Raw genomic sequence first — 26,822 nt, forward strand, 5'->3', positions numbered from 1 at the left:
GTACTACTTTTGAGATGCTCTTGAGATACATGAGAGTAGCTAGGAATGAATTTGCTTTCCTCAGTATCTTCCCTGACCAAAAAAAGCTGAGATTGCAAACTATTTTCCTTCCAAATTGTCTTGGAGAGAGTTTATAATTGCACGCCAAACCCCTCAACCATTTGCTTCAAATTGTAGTGTGTACTGCTCCCTTAATCACTTCCAACTATCAGATTTTGAACTGTCACTGTATCTTCTATCAGCTTATGATCCTTGTATCTGCACATTCTGCAACCATCTGACGTGATACTTTTGTGTCCCAAGCCAATTTGTTTCCCTTTTAACACAATGGCCCAGATGGTACACTGGTTCACTGCTGGCTTTGAAGTACGCTTTGCACAAGGATCTCACGATCCATGTGTTGAGACCTGTGGGTTTTCCAACCTTCAAATCAAACCAACGAAGTATAGTGAGGATCCCCTTGTTTTCCAGGCCCTTAACATTTGTTTAGTAGTAATAACGCTGTCGAACACCTAATCCCTTTGGGTCTAACTTTCAGTGGGGAATTTAACAGCGTAATTACTGCGGAAGAGCAGAAGTTTTCGTCCGTTTCCCTGATTTGGCTGATTACAAAGATTGCCAGCTCTGTGTTGTGTGATTGTGGGTTTTGTGTGTGGTTGGGGGTCGAGGGGGGGGCGGTGGCGGGGGCACAGTGCAACCCGTGTCAGTCAGACGCCAACTTCAGGATTTCCACGTGCGCCTGCCCATGCGGCAAATCCTGAAGTTGCGGTCAGTTTCGCTGGTACTTCGCCGTCATCCTGACTGCAAATTCTGGGCCACTAAGTCTGTGCAGATTGTAAACTATAATCTCCCATGGTGATCTAAAGGCCAGACAGCACCACGTTGTATATGGAAGACACTCGATGCTTGTTTTTTTTGTTATACTGCTGAAGTAAAGTCAGAGAACGCTAGAAATGCACAGGATGGTCATGCTCTCCAATGAAACGTTATCCTTGGGTTGCTGACTGATTTTCTGTACTTGTTTTAGCTTTTAAACAATTCCTGGTTTCTCTTAGTTTTAATTGTTATTCAGACATTGCCTCGGTTATTCTGGACATAATTGAGATGACCGATCATATTCTGATGTCTTGCTGGTGGGAATTGGTTAGTTAATTTGCAGACTGTTGGCTGAATGATATTGCTTTATTTTTTGCAGATGATGAGGTCCTACTTCAAGCGAGCTGACCCATTCTTTGACGAACAGGAGAACCACAGTCTGATTGGGGTTGCAAACGTTTTTTTGGAGTTGCTCTTCTATGATGTTAAGTTGCAGTATGCAGTACCCATCATTAACCAGAAGGGGGAGGTACGTGATAATTGGTAGCTATTGCAAGGCTGTTTTTAGTGGGTATTCCACCTCTTGTATCGTGTTTACAAAGTTATAGTAATGGGAGCACTAGCTGTTGCAATATGTTGAAATACTATCCTTCCACCTTTTAGGACCTGAATTTGAAATTAAACCTGACTGAGCATTAAAAAAAGGTTCCCAAAGATCCCAAATAAATTCAAAGAAATTATTCACTTTTTGAGATGTCTCTTTGCTCCTCCTTTTTGCTGTCTATTTTCAACAACAATAAAACTGTTCATGAAACCTTTTTGGGCAAAGGTATATGAGTTCCTTGTCCAAGCTCATTTCCCCCGAGCACATCTTTATGAACTGTACAGTGCATCAGCAGTGTCAATCAGCATATCTAAGTTTTAATGTTTACGTATTTTAAAGCCCTTTGGTTGTGAGTTTTTTTTTGTTAAATTCGCTGTATCATAATCACTGTGGAGAGTGAGGAGAACATAGTCAGCAGTCAAGCAGACATCAGCTTTAGCTACTAAATTGACTCTAAAGTAGCTTTCTAGTTATTCACATTTGCCTTGAAAGCGAGTCCCTCAGGATGACCCTTTCACTGCGGTGATTACTATTCAGAATTGTAATGTGTTGCCCACAAATGTCTTTTTGCCCCACCAAGGTTTCTATTGATGTTTTGAGGAAAGCAGTAATTTAAAAAGACAGTAAATCTATGGACATAAAAGTAGAAAATGCTGGCACTGCACATGAGGTCTGTTGGTACTTGAATAGCTAAGCTTGCGTTTCAGATAGAAGTCATTCATCAGGCTTCGGGTCAGTGCCCAAAATGTTAACCATCTTTCCCTTTCTGATGGTGACTGACCTCCTCAGAATTTTTTCCAGCATTTTAAATTTTTATTTCAAATTTTCAGCATTTGTAGTTTTTCCATTTATATCTGTAGACCTGGTCAATTGTTACATTTAGAATAGTGTGGAAATTCTGAATGCAATTCCATTTTAAGCCTTAAATGTATTTTCCAAATAACTATTTAGTAGAGAAATAATCATGGTATCTGTTAAATGTAACAATGTGTGGAGCATTTAGTTTGAAAGCAGATGCTCTCGTTCCTGAATTATGATCTGTAGATTTGTAGCGGTACGGTAGAATCGTGGTTATGTTACTGGGCTAGTAATTCAGAGACCTGGACTAATGATCCAGAGACGTGAGTTCAGATCCCACCAAGGCAAGTGAGGAATTTGAATTGTGAGAAAAATCCAACTGGATCACTAATGTCCTTTAGGGAAGGAAATCTTCTGTCCTGACCCGGTCTGGCCTCTATATGACTCCAGACCCACAACAATGTGGTTGACTCTTAACTGCCCTCTGAAATGGCCCAGCAAGCCACTCATAGAATCATAGAAATTTACAGCACAAAAGGAGGCCATTCGGCCATTTGCCACCATGCCAGCTGACAGAGCTATCCAGCCTAATCCCACTTTCCAGCTCTTGGTCCGTAGCCTTGCAGGTTACGGCATTTCAAGTGCATATCCAAGTACTTTTTAAATGCTATGAGGGTTTCTGCCACCATTTCAGGCAGTGAGTTCCAGACTCCCACCACCCTCTGGGTGAAATAGATTCTCCTCAAATTCCTTCTAAACCTCCTACCAATTACTTGAAATATTTGCCTCCTGGTTATTGACCCCTCTGCTAAGAGAAATAGGTCCTTCCTATCCACTCTATATAGGCCCCTCATAATTTTATACACCTCTATTGGGTCTCTCCTCAGCCTCCTCTGTTCCAAAGAAAACAACAAAACAACCCCAGCCTATCCAATCTTTTCTCATAGCTAACATTCTCCAGTCCAGGCAACATCTTTATAAATCAGTTGTCCCAAACTGCTATGACAAGGACTGCAGCAGTTCAAGAAGGTGGCTTAGCACCACCTGCTCAACAAATGCTGGCCTTGCCAGTGATGCCCACAACCCAGGAACGAATAAATAAAACAAAACTGAAAGACTTAAAACTATCCCCAAAGCAATTTCTGTCAGGTGACTGGAATCTGCGTAACTGATCCAAATGTAAAAGCCCTGATATGGTGAGGCACCTGACGTCTTTGAGGGAAGAGTGATTATCAGTGTGAGTGGAGCTAAAGTCAGTGTCACAATGTGGTCTGACTGTTGGGGTCCGGCTTCACTAGTCTACAAATGGGCACTACCATTCAGAGCCATGAAGCATAACTGACTCTGTTGAAGCCTTTGGTTGAAGCTATACTATTACATAAAGAGGCACTGCCAATCAACGCCACAACAGATGACTGGGTGGAACCCCATTCAGCTGTCCTTCATGGCATGAGTGGCGGTGTCGTGTCTGTCATATAATCTAAGCCAAAAAGGTCATTATCTATGTTTGAGTGAAGCTGTGCAGTTCAACAAAGGGCCCTGCCAGTCAAAGTCAGGTGGCAACGGCATTTAGCCTTTGGGCTATCCCTAAAGTTGTCTCTTGGGTTTGTGAGGGAACGCTGACATTTAAATATAATGTAAACATTAGGTAATTTGAAGTGATTTTTGCGTATTAATTTTTAAACCCACCAGCTGGGATAAGCTGTATCACTTGCCTTTTTTTAGATTGCGGGACGCCTGCATGTCGAAGTGGTGCGAATGAGTGGTGATCTTAGTGATCGGATTGCTGGTGGCGAAGATGCATTGGATGGTCTGAACGAAAGTGATACGCAGGAAAGAGAAATGGCACGAAATATCATCTGCAGAGTAAGTGTCACTCCACAGGTGTTCTCCAGCCTGCTGCTGCAGATTGCTCTTTATGGGACCTTGCGTTCTGAAAATTGATTTCAAATAGTAGTGCATGTGAAGTAGTCCAGCATTGGTTATTGCTGTTGTAATAGAGATTGTGAGAGATCGCAGACACGTTTAACAGTCTCTCATTTTCTATCTCAAAGGCAAACTTTCTCAGTTTGACCACTTGTGGGAGAAGGCAGAATCTGTATTTGTATATCTTCATCGTAGGCAGTCCCTCTGAATCGAGGAATACTTGCCTATGATGATGATGAGAAGGCAGAACCTGTACTTGTATAAATAGTGCACACAACCACGAGGGTTGATTACTACCTGTGACAACAAGTAACTAGTTTACGCTGTAGGCATTTGAGAGTTGTACTCAGATTTGATGAGATAAATACAAACCAGGGATGGCATTTGGCCAAACGTGGCTCATCCATGATGGAGCCCACAGTTCCTCGCCCCTCAACAATCACAGCAATTAACTGTTAAATTATCCCATGGTTTATCACTGATTAAATTATCACTGCCCTACTCGGATGTCCATTCCACATTTTTATTACTGTGGTTGAAAAGTTTCCTGATTATAGGGGGCCTTTTGTCAGTTGGAGCCTGTTACCCCTCCCCCTTCACTTTCTCCCCCCGCCCCCCACAACCAGTCCTACTGTCGGTTTTAACCTCACACTCTGGTTGGTTTTATTTTTGTAAACCATTGATGGTTTTGTATCTACTCAATAATGTAACTCGTATACTAAATGAGTACACATGTAACGAACAAAATGTATAAAATTCTCCAACTTCTTTTCTCCTCCAGATAAAAATCCTTCAGGCTACAGGCTTGCCTCGACACCTGTCGAACTTTGTTTTCTGCCAGTACACCTTCTGGGATCAGGCCGAACCGATCTTGGTTGCACCAGAGGTGGATCCTTCTTCCTTGACCCCGACTGGCAAGGACCCGGAGTGCATGGTTGTTTTTGACCACTGCAAGGTGAGGGATTACATCTTGGAACTTCACATCTTCCGCTTTGCATAGGAGTTTGGTTTGGCTTTGTTGGAGAGATTTCAGATTGAAACAATTTTTTACATCATTTGGCTGTTGAAAATCCTGTGGATCTTTGGGTATGTTGCTGGGAGAAGGGTTGGGGAAATTACTACATATTAGTGTTTCCATAGAGTGAATTTTAGTGGTCTATTTAGTTCCTCGTGCCAGAGCTTGGTACATTAAAGATACGTGCTAGCAGAAGCAATTGTACTTCAGCATTTTGATGCCAATCTCGAATGCTGGAATTGCACAGCAGGTCAGTGAACATCTGGAGGAAGTAAATTTGTGTTTTGGGTGTAACCGTTCATTAAAGATAGGCCTATACCAGACCTATCTCTCAGTTACAGATCGGCCTGCTATACATTTTCTGTGTTTCTTTGCATCTCTGAGGTTTTATTTTCTCATTATTTCACTAAATGGTTTAACATTGTCAAATCCTGGACTAATATGCTCATGAACATTTTTTTGTTCTTGAGAACATTGAAAGTTTATCCCTCTGAGCAAGTTGTCTGCCCACACTGTTGGATGTTGGCGCATTGCTTTGAAATCAAAGTATAATTGCATCTGGTTGTTTTTAATCAGGAATTCTCAATCAATCTTTCTGAAGATCTGTTGGAGTATCTCACCGAAGGAGCACTGGCATTCCAAGTATATGGACATAAATCACGTGACCCTCGAAAAAACCCTTCCATATGGGACTTGGGAATAATACAAGCCAAAACGCGATCACTGCGGGACAGGTGATTCTTTTGGAACTGAGTATCAATTTTCATTCGATCATTATTCTAGAGACTTGTGTAGAAAGTATAATTAAAAGTAGTAGAAACTGGAGCTGCGGATGGATTCACTCTGGAGCATCTGAGATGCTGAGGACGTCGTGAATAGCACGTTTAGTGAGTTGGTCACACCGCAGGTAAAGGTTACACAGGCAGATAGGGAATGGGTGACCAAAAGGAAGAGTAAGGGAAGGAAGGTAGTGCAGGGGTCCCCTGCGGCCATCCCGCTCCAAAACAGATACATCGTTTTGGGTAATGGGGGGGATGACTCATCAGGGGAGGGCAGCAGCAGCCAAGTTCATGGCACCGTGGGTGGCTCTGCTGCACAGGAAGGCAGGAAAAAGAGTGGGAGAGCTATAGTGGTAGAGCTATAGAGCTATTGTAAGGGGAATAGATGGGCGCTTCTGCGGCCGCAATCGAGTCTCCAGGAATGATATGTTGCCTTCCTGATGCAAGGGTCACGGATGTCTTGGGAGTGGCTGCAGGACATTTTGGAGGGGGAGGGTGAACAGCCAGTTGTCGTGGTGCATATAGGTACCAATGATAGGTAAAAAACCGGATGAGGTCCTATAAACTGAATATAGGGAGCTAGGAGTTAAATTAAAAAGTAAGATCTCAAAGGTAGTACTCTCAGGATTGCTACCAGTGCCACGTGCTAGTCAGAGTAGGAATGGCAGGATAGCTAAGATGAATATGTGGCTTGAGGAGTGGTGCAGAAGGGGAGGGATTCAAATTCCTGGGACATGGGAACTGGTTCTGGGGGAGGTGGGACCAGTACAAACCGGACCGTCTGCACTTGGGCAGGAACGGAACCAATGTCCTCGGGGGTGTGTTTGCTAGTGTTGTTGGGGAGGGGTTAAACTAATATGGCAGGGAGACAGAGGGAAGTAGAATGGGGGCAGAAGCAAAAGATAGAAAAAAGAAAAGTAAAAGTGGAGGGCAGAGAAACCCAAGGCAAAAATCAAACAGGGCCACATTACAGCAAAATTCTAAAGGGGCAAAGTGTGTTAAAAAGACAAGCCTGAAGGCGCTCTGCCTCAATGCGAGGAGTATTCGTAATAAGGTGGACGAATTAACTGCGCAGGCAGCAATTAACGAATATGATATAATTGGCATCACAGAGACATGGCTCCAGGGTGACCAAGGCTGTGAACCCAACATCCAGGGGTATTCAACATTCAGGAAGGATAGACAGAAAGGAAAAGGAGGCGGGGTAGCGTTGCTGGTTAAAGAGGAAATTAACGCAATAGTAAGGAAGGACATTAGCTTGGATGAATTGGAATCTGTATGGGTGGAGCTGCGGAATACCAAAGGGCAGAAAAACACTAGTGGGAGTTGTGTACAGCCCACCAAACAGTAGTAGTGAGGTTGGGGACAGCATCAAACAAGAAATTAGGAAAGCATGCAATAAAGGTACAGCAGTTATCATGGGTGACTTTAATCTACATGTAGATTGGGCTAACCAAACTGGTAGCAATACGGTGGAGGAGGATTTCCTGGAGTGTATTAGGGATGGTTTTCTCGATCAATATGTCGAGGAACCAACTAGAGGGCTGGCCATCCTAGACTGGGTGATGCGTAATGAGAAAGGACTAGTTAGCAATCTTGTTGTGCGAGGCCCCTTGGGGAAGAGCGACTATAATATGGTAGAATTCTTTATTAAGATGGAGAGTGACAGTTAATTCAGAGACTAGGGTCCTGAACTTAAGGAAAGGTAACTTCGATGGTATGAGATGTGAATTGGCTAGAATAGACTGGCGAATGATACTTCAAGGGTTGACGGTAGATAGGCAATGGCAAACATTTAAAGATCACATAGATGAACTTCAATAATTGTATATCCTTGTCTGGAGTAAAAATAAAACGGGGAAGGTGGCTCAACTGTGGCTAACAAGGGAAATTAAGGATAGTGTTAAAAGCCAAGGAAGAGGCATATAAATTGGCTAGAAAAAGCAGTAAACATGAGGACTGGGAGAAATTTAGAATTCAGCAGAGGAGGACAAAGGGTTTAATTAAGAGGGAGAAAATAGAGTTTGAGAGGAAGCTTGTTGGGAACATAAAAAAACTGACTGCAAAAGCTTCTATAGATATGTGAAGAGAAAAAGATTAGTGAAGACAAACGTCGGTCCCTTGCAGTCAAATTCAAGTGAATTTATAATGGAGAACAAAGAAATGGCAGACCAGTTGAACAAATACTTCGGTTCGGCCTTCACGAAGAAAGACACAAATAACCTTCCGGAAATACTAGGGGACCCAGGGTCTGGAGAAAAGGAGGAACTGAGGAAATCCTTATTAGGCAGGAAATTGTGTTAGGGAAATTGATGGGATTGAAGGCCGATAAATCCCCAGGGCCTGATAGTCTGCATTCCAGAGTACTTAAGGAAGTGGCCCTAGAAATAGTGGATGCATTGGTGATCATTTTCCAACAGTCTATCGACTCTGGATCAGTTCTGATGGACTGGAGGGTAGCTAATGTAACACCACTTTTTAAAAAAAAAGGAGGGAGAGAGAAAACAGGGAATTTATAGACCAGTTAGCCTGACATCAGTAGTGGGGAAAATGTTGGATTCAATTATTAAAGATGAAATAGCAGCGCATTTGGAAAGCAGTGACAGGATTGGTCCAAGTCAGCGTGGATTTATGAAAGAGAAATCATGCTTCACAGATCTTCTAGAATTTTTTGAGGATGTAGCTAGTAGAGTGGACAAGGGAGAACCAGTGGATGTGGTGCATTTGGACTTTCAAAAGGCTTTTGACAAGGTCCCACACAAGCGATTGGTGTGCAAAATTAAAGCACATTGTATTGGGGGTAATGTACTGACGTGGATAGAGAACTAGTTGGCAGACAGGAAGCAGAGAGTCGGGATAAACGGGTCCTTTTCAGAATGGCAGGCAGTGACTAGTGGGGTGCTGCAGGGTTCAGTGCTGGGACCCCAGCTATTTACAATATACATCGATGATTTAAATGAAGGGATTGAGTGTAATATCTCCAAGTTTGCAGCTGACACTAAGCTGTGTGGCAGTGTGAGCTGTGAGGAGGATGCTAAAAGGCTGCAAGGGTGAGTGGGCAAATGCATGGCAGATGCAGTATAATGTGGATAAATGTGAGATTATCCACTTTGGTGGCAAAAATATGAAGGCAGAATATTATCTGAATGGCGGCAGATTCGGAAAAGGGGAGGCGCAACAAGACCTAGGTGTCATGGTACATCAGTCATTGAAAGTTGGCATGCAGGTACAGCAGGTGGTGAAGAAGGCAAATGGAGGGGATTTGAGTATCGGAGCAGGGAGGTCTTACTGCAGTTGTACAGGGCCTTGGTGAGGCCTCACCTGGAATATTGTGTTCAGTTTTGGTCTCCTAATCTTAGGAAGGACGTTCTTGCTATTGAGGGAGTGCAGCAAAGGTTCACTAGACTGATTCCCGGGATGGCAGGACTGACATATGAGGAGAGACTGGATCAACTGGGCCTGTATTCACTGGAGTTTAGAAGGATGAGAGGGATCTCAGAAACATATAAAATTCTGACGGGACGGGACAGGTGAGATGCAGGAAGAGTGTTCCCGATGTTGGGGAAGTCCAGAACCAGGGGACACAGTCTAAGGATAAGGGGTAAGCCATTTAGGACTGAGATGAGGAGAAACTTCTTCACTCAGAGTTGTTAACCTATGGAATTCTCTACCGCAGAGAGTTGTTGATGCTGGTTCATTGGATATATTCAAGAGGGAGTTAGATATGGCTCTTATGGCTAAAGGGATCAAGAGGTATGGAGAGAAAACAGGAAAGGGGTACTGAGGTGAATGATCAGCCATGATCTTATTGAATGGTGGTGCAGACTCGAAGGGCCGAATGGCCTACTCCTGCACCTATTTTCTATGTTTCTATGTGGCGTTGCAAATGGATGAAATTTTAAACCAATTATTATCTCACTGTTCCCATAACTGACCTCTGTCTTCGTTCATTCTTTCTGTCTACCTTTCTGACTTTGTCTCCCTTTTCCTGTGTCTCTAACTGTCACATACTTTTTGCTCATTATTTCCCCTTTGGAATTGGTTTACTCTTGCTATTCAACAGTTGTTATTCAAAGCCCTCATCCCCAATTTCAACTTTCATCATTTTGCACCAAAAAAAAACCTATGCAATTGCATTTAGCAAAAATGAATTGGTTAGTGAGAAATAGACATCATAGTATTCCTTAAGTCCTTCACCCATCCAACTCTTAAGTATTTTTAACAGAACAAATGCACAAAAAAAATGATAAAATCCAGCATTGCTTCAGCGGCTCTCAAATGGTAGCACTCATTCCCGAGTCATCTTTTTTATTCTTTCACTCAACTTACCTACGCTCAATTACAACACTACCCCCTGCCAAGCATTGTTGACTGGGCACACAATTCCTGGACAAACACCTGGGTGAAATTTATGATAAAAATGTACATCATTCCCAGGCGAAACCACAGTTTTATTAAGTTGAGAAATTCTCGGGACTCATTATGTTCTCTTCGCTCTCTTCGCTCTCTTCGCTCTCTCGCTCTCTCGCTCTCTCGCTCTCTCTTTCTCTCTCTCTCTCTCTCTTATCTCTGCCCCATCCCCCCTTGCCTTAAACCCCAGCGCACAAATGTGCAGGAGTCCATCTGCTGGAGTTTACTTTACTAAGATCAGAACTAGAGTTTCGATGAAAGTGCCACAAGACCAATGTCCTCCATAAGCCGCACTGCCTCCTGCGCAGCTCGCCTTCCTCAGTGCGCAGCCCATTCAAATTTTTTGCACATGCGCGGTACCTATAATGTAAAATCCGGTGAGCATCCTGCATGGGACCTTGCAGTTGATCGCACGGCTGCGCAGCTCAGCAGAAACATTGCTCAAGACGATGAGCTGCTGCATGGTGTTGTGTTCAAGTGCAATATGGCATAATAACACTCAATATGTTACAATAGTAGGAAGAATCAATAGTGAGTGTTATTTCATTCAAACCACTACCAGAAAAAAAATAAAATGTCAGAATAAACCTCCTGTCATAAATTATAATAAATATAATATAAATATCACCATTAATAACCTGCTATAAAGAAGGATTGAGTTTAACCTTTGTCCAAGGAATAACATGTACACCTGAGTGACTAAATGCATCTTTTTAAAAAAAAAATGAACAGGTGGAGTGAGGTGATGCGAAAGTTAGAGCTCTGGATCCAGATTTTGGAACTGAACGAGAATGGGGAGTACGTTCCTGTGGAGGTGACCCTATCGAAGGACGTGTCCACCGGTGGCATTTTTCAACTACGACAGGTAACAGGAAGACAGGGAAAGAGTCCTAAACTGGGTATCAATGGGCTTCTGTGATAGAGGTCTCAAACTCCTTTTGGATCTTAATGTTGAGGTGGGATGGAGGGAATCTGATTTTGGCGTGAGGAAAATATAGAGATCATTCTGACCAAGTTCTGAGTAGGATGGGTTGATTTGTCTCTTGTGTTCTTCTGTGTGAGCAGCACTGGCATGGCAGTGCTTATTGCCCTTCCTTAGTTGACCTGAAGGCATTAAGAATCAACCACATAGTGTGGGAGTAGAGTTATAGTCATATGTAGGCCAGACCGAGTAGGAGTGACCGTCTCCTTTCCCTGAAGGATGGTTGGTGAGCCCATTGGATTTTTTACAGCAATCCGACATGGTCATTTTCTGGTGCTAGTCCGGAAATTACCACAACCAATACCATAACCACGAGATTACCATATCCTGGGTTGAGTTTCAAGTTTTTGGTTTTCTCCTAACATTTTACCAAATTTCATCTAAGTAGGTGATAGCTCTGGCAGTTTTCAGTTAATGATGGCGGTAAAAGGAATCGAGGATTTTTTTCTCTACTTTTTTTCCATCTATAGTGAGTTTATTCAGTTGGAGGGTGAGAAAGTTGGATCTCAAACCATGCCCTAAGCTTAAATAAAGAAGACTACAAAGGTATGAGGGCAGAGTTTGCTAAAGTGGCCTGCGAAAATGGATTAAAGTATGGGACGGTTGATGAGCAGTGGCAGACATTTAAAGAGATATTTCATAACTCGCAACAAAAATATAGACCACTGAGAAGGCAATACTGTAAGAGAAGGGATAAACATCCATGGCTAACTGAGGAAATAAGGGATGGTATCAAATTGAAAACAAGGGCATACAATGTGGCCAAGACAAGTGGGAGGCCAGAGGATTGGGAAACTTTTAAAAGCCAGGTGAGAATGACTCAAAAAAATGATCGAGAAGGAAGATAGATTATGAAAGTAAACTAGCACGAAATATAAAAACAGATAGTAAGAGTTTCTACAGGTACATAAAAAGGAAAAGAGTGGCTAAAGTAAATATTGGTCCCCTAGAGGATGAGACTGGGGAATTAATAATGGAGAACAGTGAAATGGCAGAGACGTTGAACAAATATTTTGTATTGGTCTTCACGGTAGAAGACACTAAAAACATCCCAATAGTGGATAATTAAGGGGCGATAGGGAGGGAGGAACTTAATACTATCACTGAAGAAGTAGTACTCGGTAAAATAATGGGACTAAAGGCGGACAAGTCCGCTGGAACTGTTGGCTTATATCCTAGCGTCTCAAAAGAAGTGGCTGCAGAGATAGTGGATGCATTGGTTGTAATCTTCCAAAATTCCCTAGATTCTGGAAAATCGCAAATGTAACGCCACTATTTTAAAAAGGAGGCAGACAGAAAGCAGGAAACTATCGACCAGCTGGCCTATCATTTGTCGTTGGGAAAATGCTGGATTCCATTATTAAGGAAGCAGTAGCAGAACATTTGGAAAAGCATAATTCAATCAAGCAGAGTCAGCATGGTTTTCTGAAAGGGAGATCATGTTTGACAAATAAGAACATAAGAAATAGGAGCAGGAGTAGGCCATAAGGCCCCTCGAGCCTGCTCTGCCATTTAATACGATCATGACTGATCCAATCATGGACTCTGGTCCACTTCCCTGCCCGCTCCACATAACCTCTTATTCCCTTATTGGTTAAGAAACTGTCTATCTCGTCTTAAATTTATTCAATGACCCAGCTTCCACAGCTCTCTGAGGCAGCGAATTCCACAGATTTACAACCCTCAGAGAAGAAATTCCGCCTCATCTCAGTTTTAAATAGGCGGTCCCTTATTCTAAGATTATGTGCCCTAGTTCTAGTCTCCTCTATCAGTGGAAACATCCTCTCTGCATCCACCTTGTCAACCCCCCCTCATAATCTTATGGTGGTGCAGGCTCGAAGGGCCGAATGGTCTAATCTAGCACCTATTTTCTATGTTTCTATACCTTTCTATAAGATCACCTCTCATTCATCTGAATTCCAATGAGTACAGACCCAATCTACACAACCTTTCCTGATAAGCCAACCCCCTCATCTCCGGAATCAACCTAGTGAACCTTCTCTGAATTGCCTCCAATGCAAATATATCCTTTCTTAAATACGGAAACCAAAACTGTGCACAGTACTCCAGATGTGGCCTCACCAATACCCTGTATAAGTGTAGCAAGACATTCCCTGCTTTTATACTCCATCACCTTAGCAATAAAGGCCAAGATTCCATTGGCCTTCCTGGTCATCTGCTGTACCTGCATGCTAACCTTTTGTGTTTCATGCACAAGTACCCCCAGGTCCCGTTGTACTGCAGCACTTTGCAATTTTTCTCCATTTAAATAATAACTTGCTGTTTGATTTTTTTTTTCTGCGAAAGTGCATACCCTCACACTTTGCAACATTATACTCCATCTGCCAAATTTTTGGCCACACACTTAGCATATCTATGTCCTTTTGCAGATTTTTTGTGTCCTCACACATTGCTTATCCTCCCATCCTTGTATCGTCAGTAAACTTGGCTATGTTACACTCAGTCCCTTCTTCCAAGTCATTAATATAGATTGTAAATAGTGGGGTCCCAGCACTGATCCCTGCGGCACCTCACTAGTTACTGGTTGTCAACCCAAGAATGACCCATTTATCCCAACGCTCTGTTTTCTGTATCCATGCTAATATATTACCCCCAACCACGTGAATTTTTATCTTGTGCAGTAACCTTTTATGTGGCACCTTGTCAAATGCCTTCTGGAAGTCCAAATACACCACATCCACTGGTTCCCCTTTATTTACCCTGTTCCTTACATCCTCAAAGAACGGCAGCAAATTTGTCAAACATGACTTCCCCTTCATAAATCCATGCTGACTCTGCCTGACAGAATTATGTTTTTCTAAATTTGCTGAAGTTCTTTGAGGATGTAACGATCAGGGTGGATAAGGGGGATCCACTGGATGTGGTGTACAGGTGCAGCATCCAAGACCCGGACTCCGGATCGATTAGCGGCAGGGTCATCCGGAATCCGTAAAATGTTCTGGAATCTGGACCCTGCCGACGTCGAGGTGCTGCTGCAGAGGGAGATCGATCCACAATGGATCAGACGGAATTGGAAACTCGTACTGAGGAGGCAGAGGTGTACGGGGTACACACGTTCATGATGAAATGCCCACCAATAATGTTGAAAGTTGAACCAGTGTATATGGAGCTGGACACGGGCAAGTCAGTCCACAATGAGTAAAACGATCTCCCTCTGCAACGTGGTGGTTTGCAGGGTTTGCAGCTCACCTGCACATTGGTTGGAGGTGTCCCATTGTTCTGCAGCCATTGCACGCATAGTGCTTAAAGCGGCATTGATGGGGCCGATGATCACCCCCGCAGCGCCAACAGGGTGTTAAGTGCCTCGCGCCAACAGGGTGTTGAGTGCCTCGCGTCAACAGATGATGGTGGACTCTGGGTCAGTTGAGGTCAGACCACAGTAGCCAGCATGTCCGTTCTGCCTTGTAAATTTCTGCTCAAAACAGACGTTACTTTATGCACAGTACTGGCTGTAACTTCTTTGTTCTGTGAAATCTGCTTGGTGTTGTCGCTGGTGGACATAAATGCCTGGGCTATCGTTATGGCTTTACTCAGAGTCTACAGTCAACAGTTTGTGGGGGAAGAAGGCACACAGGCCTAAGCTCAGCCCCATTCACACCAAACTAAGGACTTACACCAAGGAACTAATCACTGTAATTGGCAGTGCTGAAATCAAGGTTGATTCTGGAGGTGAGGAGGTTGACTTGTCAAGATAGGTTGAGCCTACACTCATTGGAGTTCAGAAGAATGAGAGGTGATCTTATCGAAATCTATAAGATACAGGTTAAGCGTCCAAAATCTGGAGTTCCGAAATTCGGAATGTTTCGGAATCCGGACACCAGGCCGATCCGTGGCGGGATCGTCCGGAAAATGTTCCAAAATCCATTCCCGACCTCCCCCACCCCCACTTACCTCGGCCGCCCGCCCTCTTCCCCCGTGCCTCGACTCGGCCGCCCGCCCTCTTCCCCCGTGCCTCGACTCGACCGCCCGCCCTCTTCCCCCGTGCCTCGCCTCGGCCGCCCGCCCTCTTCCCCCGTGCCTCGCCTCGGCCGCCCGCCCTCTTGCCTCCCCTTACCTTAGCCCAGGCAAAGACGTTCCGAAAACAAGAAATATACGAAATTCGGAACGGCCTCGGTCCCGAGGTTACTGGAGTTCGGACATCACACCTTTAATGAGGGGGCTTGACAAGGTGGATGCAGAGAGGATATTTCCACTCATAGGCGAAACTAAAACTCGGGGACATCGTCTCAGAATAAGGGGCCGCCCATCTACAACTGAGATGAGGAATTTCAAGAGGTTTTTAAATTATGGAATTCTCTGCCCCAGAGAGCTGTGGAGGCTGGGTCATTGAATATGTTTAAGGGGGAGAAAGACAGATTTTTGAGCGATAAGGTTCACCAGACTGATTCCCGGGATGGCGGGACTGACCTATCAAGAAAGACTGGATCAACTGGGCTTGTATTCACTGGAGTTCAGAAGAATGAGAGGGGACCTCATAGAAACATTTAAAATTCTGACGGGGTTAGACAGGTTAGATGCAGGAAGAATGTTCCCAATGTTGGGGAAGTCCAGAACCAGAGGTCACAGTCTAAGGATAAGGGGTAAGCCATTTAGGACCGAGATGCGGAGGAACTTCTTCACCCAGAGAGTGGTAAACCTGTGGAATTCTCTACCACAGAAAGTTGTTGAGGCCAATTCACTAAATATATTCAAAAAGGAGTTAGATGAGGTCCTTACTACTAGGGGGATCAAGGGGTATGGCGAGAAAGCAGGAATGGGGTACTGAAGTTGAATGTTCAGCCATGAACTCATTGAATGGCGGTGCAGGCTAGAAGGGCCGAATGGCCTACTCCTGCACCTATTTTCTATGTTTCTATGTTTCTATGTAAAGGGTTATGGGGAGCGGGCAGGGAAGTGGAGCTCAGTCCATGATCAGATCAGCCATGATCTTATTAAATGGCGGAGCAGGCTCGAGGGGCCAAATGGCCTACTCCTGCTATTTCTTATGTTATCTGGAAAAAGTGAATATCTGGAAAAAGTGAAGTATGTAGGCAATCGGGTCCTCTGCATCCCCATTGTACAATCAGACATTAAATGCTTTTATATTGCCTCTTTCTATATTATTACAGCTGGATCCCAAAGTACAGGTCTTGCACATTCAGATATAGGAAGACTAGTGCATAGGGAGTTGGTGATGCCAACGCTGCACAAAACCAATATAAAAGCAGCTGCTATTATGACAATGTCTGTTGCATATAATTCAAAACAACAATCTGAATTCACAAGACTGACACCGAGCCGCATAAGTAGAAATTAGCACAGGTGACCACAAGCTTGGTCAAAGAGGTATGTTTTAAGGAGAGTCTTGAAGGAGGAAAGAGTGTTGGGGAGGCGGAGAGGTTTATGCAGAAAGTTCCAGAGCTTGGGGCCTAGGCAACAGAAGACACGGTCACCAATGGTTGAGCGATTATAATCAGGGATGTTCAGGAGGGTAGAATTAGAGGAGCGCAGACATATTCGGGGTTAGAAACATCGAAACATAGAAAATAGGTGCAGGAGTAGGCCATACGGCCCTTCGAGCCAGCACCGCCATTCAACAAGATCATGGCTGATCACCCACCCCAGCACCCCCCACACCCACCGACCCTCCCAGCCGCAAGGACCACATCCAACTCCCTCCCGAACGCATCCAGTAAACTGGCATCAACAACTCTCCGCGGCAGGGAACCCCACAGGCCAACAACTCCCCGAGTGAAGAAGTCTCTCCCCATCCCAGCCCCAAACAGCCCCCCCCCCCCCCATCCCAAGAGAGTGCCCCCCTCCCCCCCGGGTTGTGGGGCTGGAGGAGATTACAGAGATAGAGAGGGGCGAGGCCATGGAGGGATTTGAAAATAAGGATGAAAATTTTGAAATTGAGGTGTTGCTTAACCGAAAGCCACTGTCGGTCAGCGAGCACAAGGGTGATGGGTGAACGGGACTTGATGCGAGTTAAGACACAGGCAGCTGAGTTTTGGATCACCTCGGGTAGAATGAGGGAGACCAGCCAGGAGTGTGTTGGAGTAATCAAGTCTCGAGGTAACAAAGGCATGGATGAGGGTTTCAGCAGCAGATGATCATCACAAACATCAAAAGATAGTTCAACCACTCGAAAAGACCCGATAGACACGCCCCACCCCTACTGCAGCATCCAAATAAATTCTTTAATTATTTCAGAATTTTTGCTTCCCCTAATCTACTCTGCAGTCCATTCCATGAACTGATCACTCTTAGAATAGAGAATTTCCTGACATCGGCCTTTAGCTCGTACTCACGTCCTACTTTTATTCTTTAATTTGAAGTAATTCTCCTGATTTTCCACACTGTTTACTTTTTTCTGTACCTCTAAGATCACTTCTCAAACAGACATGTCTTTTGAAGGCTGAAAAACTCACGTTTCTCCGGTCTTTCCTTGTAGCTCAGCCCTTTGACACTCGGGACCAGGCTTGTGACGTTTCTGTGCACTGTGTCCAGAACTGGCCACGGTGCAGTCTGCTAACAGTACTGTACAGTTTGATTATAACTTCCTCTGACTTGTATACTACTGTTTTGGCTATGCAGTTCAACATTATCAGCTTTATTGATTGTAGTTCTACATTTACTTGAATATGTTGAGCATCAAGTTTACTACGTCTCCCAAATGTCTTTAAACTTCATCCGTAGCTATTTTAGCACTGTTCATGGAGTATGTTGGTCAACCATTTTTCCTATGTGCAGTACCTTCGTTTGTTTGCACTAAATTTAATCTACCATTGCTTTATCTACTCCATATTTTGTTGAACTCATTCGATAACGTCTGTGACGTCCCCTTTGATTCCAACTGCCTCTTCTAGCTCGGTGTTGTCAGCAACTTTGACCGATTTGCATTGAGATTCTGAGTCCAAGTTATTGATATTGAGAAACAATAGTGACTCCCCAACAACCCCTGGGGCGCTCAGTACCTCTCCATCTGACTGAACCTCAACAAGAACGCATTGTTTTCCAACCTTCAAACAATTTTTTTTTATCCATACCCAAGATTTACAATAAATATCCGCAGCTTTGCACATAACTAATAGTATTTTGCGTGGAACTTTTTCAAATGCATTTTGGAAGTCTACGTACAACACATCACAGTCCACTTTGGTATTGAGGACATTGGTCAGGCAGGATCTTCCTCTGAATTTATATTGATGCTGTTTGCTAGATTGTTTTGGACAAATGATCTGCCAATTTATTTCTGATGATCAATACATGGATTTGAAATGTGGTTTGTTGGTCTGCAATTCCCTGTTTCTGATTTGCCCTCCTTTTTGAGTGAGCAACACATCAGCCTTCATGACATAAACTTGATCCACTTTTCTTTCATTACCTCGCAGGGTCAGTCTCGTCGTATTCAAGTGGAAGTAAGGTCAGTTCAAGACTCTGGGACGTTGCCTTTAATTGCTGAAGCAGTGTTGACTATTGCTGTGGGATGTGTCAAAACCAGACCTGCTAGAACCCAGAAATATCAAGATACCCACTTGGTAAGAGGTTACAGGTCTGTTACCGTTGGTAGCAATTTGAAGTGATGAATTAGGAGTGGCACAGACAAAGCATATAACATGGGATTATATATCATTGCCAAAGCCGTTGGTTTTAATGGAAAAACAGGCATACTTATTGAATATTGAGTTTGTCATGGAAAGTTTCAATGGAATAACAGCAACAAGAGCATGAGAATTTTGTTATAACTGAGAAATAGTTATTGTAAATGTTGACTGCTGATTCTGCTCCTGGTTTTCTCTTGCTTGATTCTAATTGCATACTGTAGATGCCATCTCTACCTGCTACTCTTAGCCCTGTCTGCTGCAGGGATGGAAATTAACACATACCGTCCAGCTGTGATATAAAATTAGCCTTATTAACTCGATCCTGGCTAGTTGAATTGCTCATCTAAGTTATAAAAATGCATACCTCGAGTCTGTTGGCATTTCCTTGAAATGTCTTTTTACTTTTTACACAGGAAGAAGAGGATGACATGGACAGTTACCAGGTATGATTTGGTAGAACATAAAGACATAAGAACATAAGAATTAGGAGCAGGAGTAGGCCATTCGCCCCTTGAGTCTGCTCCGATTCAATGAGATCATGGCTGATCATCTACCTCAACTCCTGCTCTATTCCCCCATATTCCTTGATACCCTTAATATTCAAAATTCTATTGATTTCTGTCTTGAATATACTCAATGACTGAGCATCCACAGCCCTTACGAATTCTGCTTTCTATTCTTATCTTTAGTTCATACTGTTCTCTCTCTTGAGGGAACGGTAGCGTAGTGATTAAGTTACGGGACTAGTAATCCAGAGGCCTGGACTAATAATCCGGAGACATGAGTTCAAATCCCACCACGGCAGCTGTGGAATTTAAATTCAGTTAATTAAATAAATCTGGAATAAAAAGCTAGTGTCAGTAACTAGTGAAACTACCGGATTGTTGTTAAAAACCCATCTAGTTCACCAATGTCCTTTAAGGATGGAAATCTGCTGTCCTTATCTGGTTTGGTTTATATGTGACTCCAGAGCCACAGCAGTGTGATTGACTCTTAACTGCCCTCTGAAATGGCCTAACAAGCCACTCAGTTGTAACAAACTGCTGCGAAAAACAATACGAAGAATAAAACCGTATAGCCCACCCGGTGTCTACCTCCGCACCGGCTACGGACACGACAACGGCACACTAGCCCAATCGACCCTGCAAAGACCTTCTTACGAACACCTGGGGACAATTGGGGACAACCTCAGCCAATGTTCCAGACACCATCCCTGAGTATGTCTTGTCTTATTGGCTGGACACACCCAGCTGGTGGCACAGTACTATACAGTCAAGAGGGAGTGGCCCTGGGAGTCCTCAACATTGACTCCGGACCCCATGAAGTCTCATGGCTTCAGGTCAAGCATGGGCAAGGAAACCTCCTACTGATTACCACCTACTGCACTCCCTCAGCTGATGAATCAGTACTCCTCCATGTTGAACACCACTTGGAAGAAGCACTGAGGTAGCAAGGGCACAGAATGTACTCTGGGTGGAGGACTTCACTGTCCATCACCAAGAATGGCTAGGTAGCGCCACTACTGACTGAGCTGGCCGAGTCCTGAAGGACATAGCTGAGAGACTGGGCCTGTGGCAGGTGGTGAGAGAACCAACACGAGGGAACACCCTACTTAACCTCGTCCTCACCAGCCTACCTGTCGCAGATGCATCTGTCCATGACAGCATTGGTAGCAGTGACCACCGCACAGTCATTGCGGAGAGTCCCGTCTTCACACTGAGGACACCCTCTATTATGTTGTGTGGCACTTCTACCATGCTAAATGGGATAGATTCAGAACAGCTTCAGCAGCACAAAACTGGGCATTCATGAGGTGCTGTGGGCCATTAGCAGCAGCAGAATTGTATTCCACCACAATCTGTAACCTCATGGCCTGGCCTATCCCTCACTCTACCATTACCCTGGCTCAATGAGGAGTGTAGCAGAGCTTACTAGGAGCAGCACCGTGCGCGCCTGAAAATGAGATGCCAACCTGCGGAAGCTGCAACACAGAACTACATACATGCTAAACAACAGAGGCTGCATGCTATAGACAGAGCTAAATGATCTCTCAATCAACAGTTCAGATCATAGCTCTTCAGTCCTGCCGCATTCAGTTGTGAATGGTGGTGGACCATTAAATAACTAACGGGAGGGGGAGGCTCCATGAATATCCCCAACCTCGATGATGACAGAACCCCATACATGAATGCAAAAGACAAGGCTGAAGCGTTTGCAACCATCTTCAGCCATAAGTGCCGAGTGGATGATCCGTATCTGCCTCCTCCTGAGGCCCCACAGTCACAGAAGCCAGTCTTCAGCCAATTCAATTCACTCCAAGTGATGTAAAGAAACGGCTGAGCACACTAGATACAGCAAAGGCTATGGGCCCCAGCAGCATCCTTGCTGTGGTGCTGAAGGCTTGTGCTCCAGAACTAGTTGCGCCTCTAGCCAAGCTGTTCCAGTACAGCTACAACACTGGCATCTATCTGACAATGTGGAAAACTGCCCAGGTATGTCCTGTTTACAAAAAGCAGGACAAATCCAATCCAACCAGTTACAGCCCCATCAGTCTGCTCTGAATTATCAGCAAAGTGATAGAAGGTGTTGTTGACAGTGCTATCAAGCGGCACTTACTCACCGATACTCAGTTTGGGTTCCATCAGAACCACCTCATTACAGCCTTGGTCCAACCAGTGCGCTCAGCCGTTGCAAACACTTCAGCCATGACTTTTAAAGATCCTCTGTGAAATAAAACTAACTGCTTGCTACTATGTGGTTGGTTGATGCAGTTCAAGCTCCATTCCCAGTAGAAAAGCATTGTCAGATAATCTCTGGATTTGATGCACGTGCCTCTGTGGGCATATTTTAAGTGGGGAATGTTGCTGTTGAGGACCATTTTAGGACCCCCCATCAAGCACTCCCAGGTCAAGTATAGCATGAGTAAGACTCCCTCTACTCTGGTACAACATTCTGCCTCAGCTCCAGTCACAGAAGGGCTCTCTCTACTGTACTCGTGTAACATTTTTTCATTTCACACATCAACCAGCCTCAAAAATTTAGTGCTGAATTAGAGGGCCAATTTTGTGTTATTTGTCCATTCTCATCATGAACTGGATCGACACTGCACAATTTATTTTAATTCTTGAACTGAGTCACTGTGATTAACAAAGTTAGTCATTTATAATTTAATTTTTTTGTTAATTAACCTGTTGGAAAGGACTTTAGTAGATGAGAAATTACATGAAACTAATTGGATAAAGAGAAGGGGGAAGAGCATTAACTCATGCTTTCTTGCACATTGCAGGAGAGAGATTTGGAGAGGCTCCGTCGGAAATGGCTAAGTGCATTGACGAAGAGGCAGGAATATCTTGACAAGCAACTCCAGAAACTCGATGGCAACTCCAGTAAGTTGAAGCAATCTTGGATAATTGGTTTGTTACAACCCATCCACTAAATTCTCTTTTACCTGCCCCAGCTATTCAAAACCTTGTCCCCTTCAGGCCATGAGCCATGCATAGATGTCACAACGAGTTGCATTTATATAGCACCTTTAATGTAGTAAAACGTTCCAAAGCGCTTCCAGGAGCTTAATCAAACAAAAATTTGACACCGAACCACACGAGATACAGATGACCAATAGTTTGGTTAAAGAGGTAGGTTTTAACGAGTGTCTTAAAGCAGGAAAGAGAGGCAGAGTGGTTTAGGAGGATATTCCAGAACTTGGGGCCTAGGCAGCTGAAGCATGAGTGGCATTTACCCACCAGAACTCACTCAAGAAGGTATATTTGTGTGAGCCTAAACAGTAAGTGTCATCAGGCTTCTCAGTGTGTGTGGTCTCACAGCTGAATCTGATCGTGTCCTCACCTCACCGATTTCCAGACTCCTGCAGATACTAACAGAGGTCACTGAAGCCATCCTGGTGCCATTAAAATACACGTACAGAAGAAGCCTACCTAACAATTACTGAACTTGTGTGCAAGATGTTTTGACGTGAAAGATGCTATATAAATGCAAATGTTACATATCTACAATCGTAAATTTTGGTGATTGGAGTCCTGAAATTATCATTGTGTTTAAAATAATGCAGAGTTGCTCACTTATCCCATCCCATCCCATTCTGTATTGGTCGAATGTGAATCCAGATATAATCCATATGTTGAGCACAGCATCTGTTGGGACATATCCTGTCCTGTTCTGAGTTGGTCGAGCATGAGTTCTGACATAATTCATGTGGACTCCCATCCCATTCTGCATTGATGGAACACTAGTCCTGATATAGTGCTGCATTGGTCATGTAATGTCCCATTCTCCTTCTCTGTTTGTTGAATGCTATTTGCAAGTCGGATGTGAATTTGATGCCATGTGCTTTGCAGATAAGTCTGAAGATGATGCAGACCATGAAGCGCAGTTGCTGGAGCGAAGGTTGACACTAACGGAGGAGAGGAACGCTGTAATGGTCCCATCAGCTGGTAGTGGAATCCCAGGGTCCCCGGCAAAATGGTTCGTCCAGAAATTATTTTTAAAAATCCTTGTGTTTTTGGCAGACTAAATAACTTCAAAATTACAGGCGCCTTTTCTTTCGTGCAGAAAAAAAACAGGGTATTATTTCTCTTACACCCGTCCTTCTGTCAAAGGTCTCTGAGGTTACATTTAAAGTATGCCATGATCTTTGCTGGGATGTTTTTTCCAAATGAATTATCTGAACATTGCGTCAGTCACCGAGGCTGCACATGTGCAGTACCTCACAGTTCCGGCCACGCTTTGTTCAGTTCCGTGGGACAAGGCCTGTCACTGGATCTGTACTGGCCTGGAAAGGGCGGGGCGGGGGGGGGGGGGAGAAAAAGAGAGAGAGACTGGGGGAGGGGCAGAGGGGAAAAGGGAGAGAGACTGGGGGCAGGGAGGGAGAGAGAGACTGGGTGGGGGAGAGGGAGAGAGACTGGGGGTGGGGGAGAGAGAGAGACTGTGGGGGGGGGTGGGGGAGAGAGAGAGACTGTGGGGGGGAGGGATGGAGGGAGAGACTGTGTTGTGGGGGGAGGGATGGCGGGAGAGACTGGGTTGTGGGGGGGAGGGATGGAGGGAGAGACTGGGTGGGGGGTGGAGGGAGAGAGAGAGACTGGGGACGGGGGGGTGGAGAGAGTGGGGAGGCGATGTAAGAGGGGGAGAGAGAGAGACTGGGGGAGGGAAGAGAGACATTGGGGGTTGGAGGGGGCGTGAGAGAGACACTGGGGGGGGGGGGCGGAGAGAGAGAGACTGGGGACGGGGGGGGGGAGTGGAGAGAGTGGGGAGGCGATGGAAGGGGGGAAGAGAGAGAGACTGGGGGAGGGGGAGAGAAGAGAGACATTGGGGGTTGGAGGGGGCGAGAGAGAGAGACACGGGGGGGGGGGGGTTGTGGAGAGAGAGAGGGAATCTGAGGGAGGGGAGAGAGTGGGAATCTGAGGGAAGGGAGGGGGGAGGGAAGGAATGGGAGGGAGGGGGGAGGGAAGGAATGGGAGGGAGGGGGGAGGGAAGGAATGGGAGGGAGGGGGGAGGGAAGGAATGGGAGGGAGGGAAGGAATGGGAGAATGGGAGGGAGAGAAGGGATGGGAGAATGGGAGGGAGAGAAGGGATAGGAGGGAGGGAGAGAAGGGATGGGAGGGCGGGAGGGGGAGAAGGGATGGGAGGGTGGGAGGGGGAGAGAAGGGATGGGAGGGCGGGAGGGGGAGAGAAGGGATGGGAGGGCTTGAGGGGGAGAGAAGGGATGGGAGGGCAGGAGAGAAGGGATGGGAGGGCGGGAGAGAAGGGATGGGAGGGCGGGAGAGAAGGGATGGGAGGGCGGGAGAGAAGGGATGGGAGGGATCGGAGGGCGGGAGGGAGGGGGAGAGGAGAGAATGGTTCGGAGGGAGCAAGGGAGGGGGAGAGAAGGGATCAGAGGGCGGGAGGGAGGGAGGGGGAGAGAAGGGATCGGAGGACGGGAGGGAGGGAGGGGAAGAGAAGGGATCGGAGGGAGGAAGGGGGGAGAGAAGGGATCGGAGGGAGGGAGAGGGGAGAGAAGGGATCGGAGGGAGGAAGGGGGGAAGAGAAGGGATCGGAGGTAGGAAGGGGGAGAGAAGGGATCGGAGGGAGGAAGGGGGGAGAGAAGGGATCGGAGGGAGGGAGGGGAAGAGAAGGGATCGGAGGGAGGAAGGGGAGAGAAGGGATCGGAGGGAGGAAGGGGGGAGAGAGGGTGGGAGAAGGGATCGGAGGGAGGAGGGGAGAAGGGATCGGAGGGAAGGGAGGAGGGGATAATGGGATCGGAGGGAAGGGGGGGAGAGAAGGGATCGGAGGGCTGGAGGGAGGGAGGGGGAGAGAAGGGATCGGAGGGCGCGAGGGAGGGAGGGGAAGAGAAGGGATCGGAGGGAGGGAGGGGGGAGAGAAGGGATCGGAGGGAGGGAGGGGGGAGAGAAGGGATCGGAGGGAGGGGGGAGAGAAGGGATCGGAGGGAGGGGGGAAGAGAAGGGATCGGAGGGAGGGGGGAGAGAAGGGATCGGAGGGAGCGGGGACAGATGGGATCGGGGAGAGAAGGGATCGGAGGGAGGGGGAGAAGGGATCGGAGGGAGGAGGGGAGAAGGGATCGGAGGCAAGGTAGGAGGGGAGAAGGGATCGGAGGGAAGGGGGGGAGAGAAGGGATCGGAGGGAGGGGGGAGAGAAGGGATCGGAGGGAGTGGGGAGAGAAGAGATCGGAGGGAGGGAGGGGGGAGAGAAGGGATCGGAGGGAGAGGGAGGGGGTAGAGGAGGGGGGGAGAAGAGAAGGGGTGAGAGGGAGGGGGGAGAGAAGGAATCGGAGGGATGTGGGGAGAGCAGGGATTGGAGGGAGGTGGGGAGAACAGGGATCGGAGGGAGTGGGGAGAGAAGGGATCGGAGGGAGGGGGGAAGAGAAGGGTTCGGAGGGAGGGAGGGAGAGAAGGGATCGGAGGGAGGGAGGGAGAGAAGGGATCGGAGGGAGGGAGAGGGAGAGAAGGGATCGGAGGGAGGGAGAGGGAGAGAAGGGATCGGAGGGAGAGAGAGGGAGAGAAGGGATCGGAGGGAGGGAGAGGGAGAGAAGGGATCGGAGAGAGGGAGAGAAGGGATCGGAGGGAGGAAGGGGGGAGAGAAGGGATCGGAGGGAGGAAGGGGGGAGAGAAGGGATCGGAGGGAGGAAGGGGGGAGGGAAAAAGGGGGGGAGAAGGGATCGGAGGGAGGAGGGGAGAAGGGATCGGAGGGAAGGGAGGAGGGGATAATGGGATCGGAGGGAAGGGGGGGAGAGAAGGGATCGGAGGGCTGGAGGGAGGGAGGGGAAGAGAAGGGATCGGAGGGAGGGAGGGAGATGGAGGGGGTAGAGGAGGGGGGGAGAAGGGAAGGGATCGGAGGGAGGGGGGAGAGAAGGGATCGGAGGGAGGGGGGAGAGATGGGATCGGGGGGAGGTGGGGAGAGCAGGGATCGGAGGGAGGGGAGGAGAGCAGGGATCGGAGAGTGGGGGGGGGGTAGAGCAGGGATTGGAGGGAGGGGGGGGGAAGAGCAGGGATCGGAGGGAGTGGGGAGAGAAGGGATCGGAGGGAGGGGGGAAGAGAAGGGTTCGGAGGGAGGGAGAGAAGGGATCGGAGGGAGGGAGAGGGAGAGAAGGGATCGGAGGGAGGGAGAGGGAGAGAAGGGATCGGAGGGAGGGAGAGGGAGAGAAGGGATCGGAGGGAGGGAGAGGGAGAGAAGGGATCGGAGGGAGGGAGAGGGAGAGGAGGGAGGGAGAGAAGGGATCGGAGGGAGGGAGTGGGAGAGAAGGGATCGGAGAGAGGGAGCGAAGGGATCGGAGAGAGGGAGAGGTAGAGAAGGGATCGGAGGGTGGGAGAGGAAGCGGAGGGAGAGAGAGGGAGAGAACGGACCGGAGGGAGGGAGAGGGAGAGAAGGGACCGGA

The 26,822-nt window shown here is 46.5% G+C and overlaps 1 protein-coding gene across 4 annotated transcripts in view; it reads left to right on the forward strand.

Annotated features, from left to right (window-relative positions):
• Window positions 1-26,822, forward strand: part of LOC139272953 (kinesin-like protein KIF13B) — a 247,742-nt gene that overhangs the window by 178,701 nt on the left and 42,219 nt on the right. For all 4 annotated transcript variants that reach the window (XM_070889117.1, XM_070889120.1, XM_070889118.1 and 1 more), the window contains exons 20-28: window positions 1,196-1,345; window positions 3,944-4,084; window positions 4,926-5,099; window positions 5,736-5,893; window positions 11,081-11,213; window positions 18,725-18,871; window positions 19,351-19,380; window positions 22,224-22,323; window positions 23,293-23,419. In XM_070889117.1, coding sequence (XP_070745218.1) covers window positions 1,196-1,345; window positions 3,944-4,084; window positions 4,926-5,099; window positions 5,736-5,893; window positions 11,081-11,213; window positions 18,725-18,871; window positions 19,351-19,380; window positions 22,224-22,323; window positions 23,293-23,419 — 1,160 coding nt within the window. The remainder of the gene's footprint in view (window positions 1-1,195; window positions 1,346-3,943; window positions 4,085-4,925; window positions 5,100-5,735; window positions 5,894-11,080; window positions 11,214-18,724; window positions 18,872-19,350; window positions 19,381-22,223; window positions 22,324-23,292; window positions 23,420-26,822) is intronic.

This window comes from Pristiophorus japonicus, chromosome 9, assembly GCF_044704955.1.
Source record: "Pristiophorus japonicus isolate sPriJap1 chromosome 9, sPriJap1.hap1, whole genome shotgun sequence".
Lineage (NCBI taxonomy): Eukaryota > Metazoa > Chordata > Chondrichthyes > Pristiophoridae > Pristiophorus > Pristiophorus japonicus.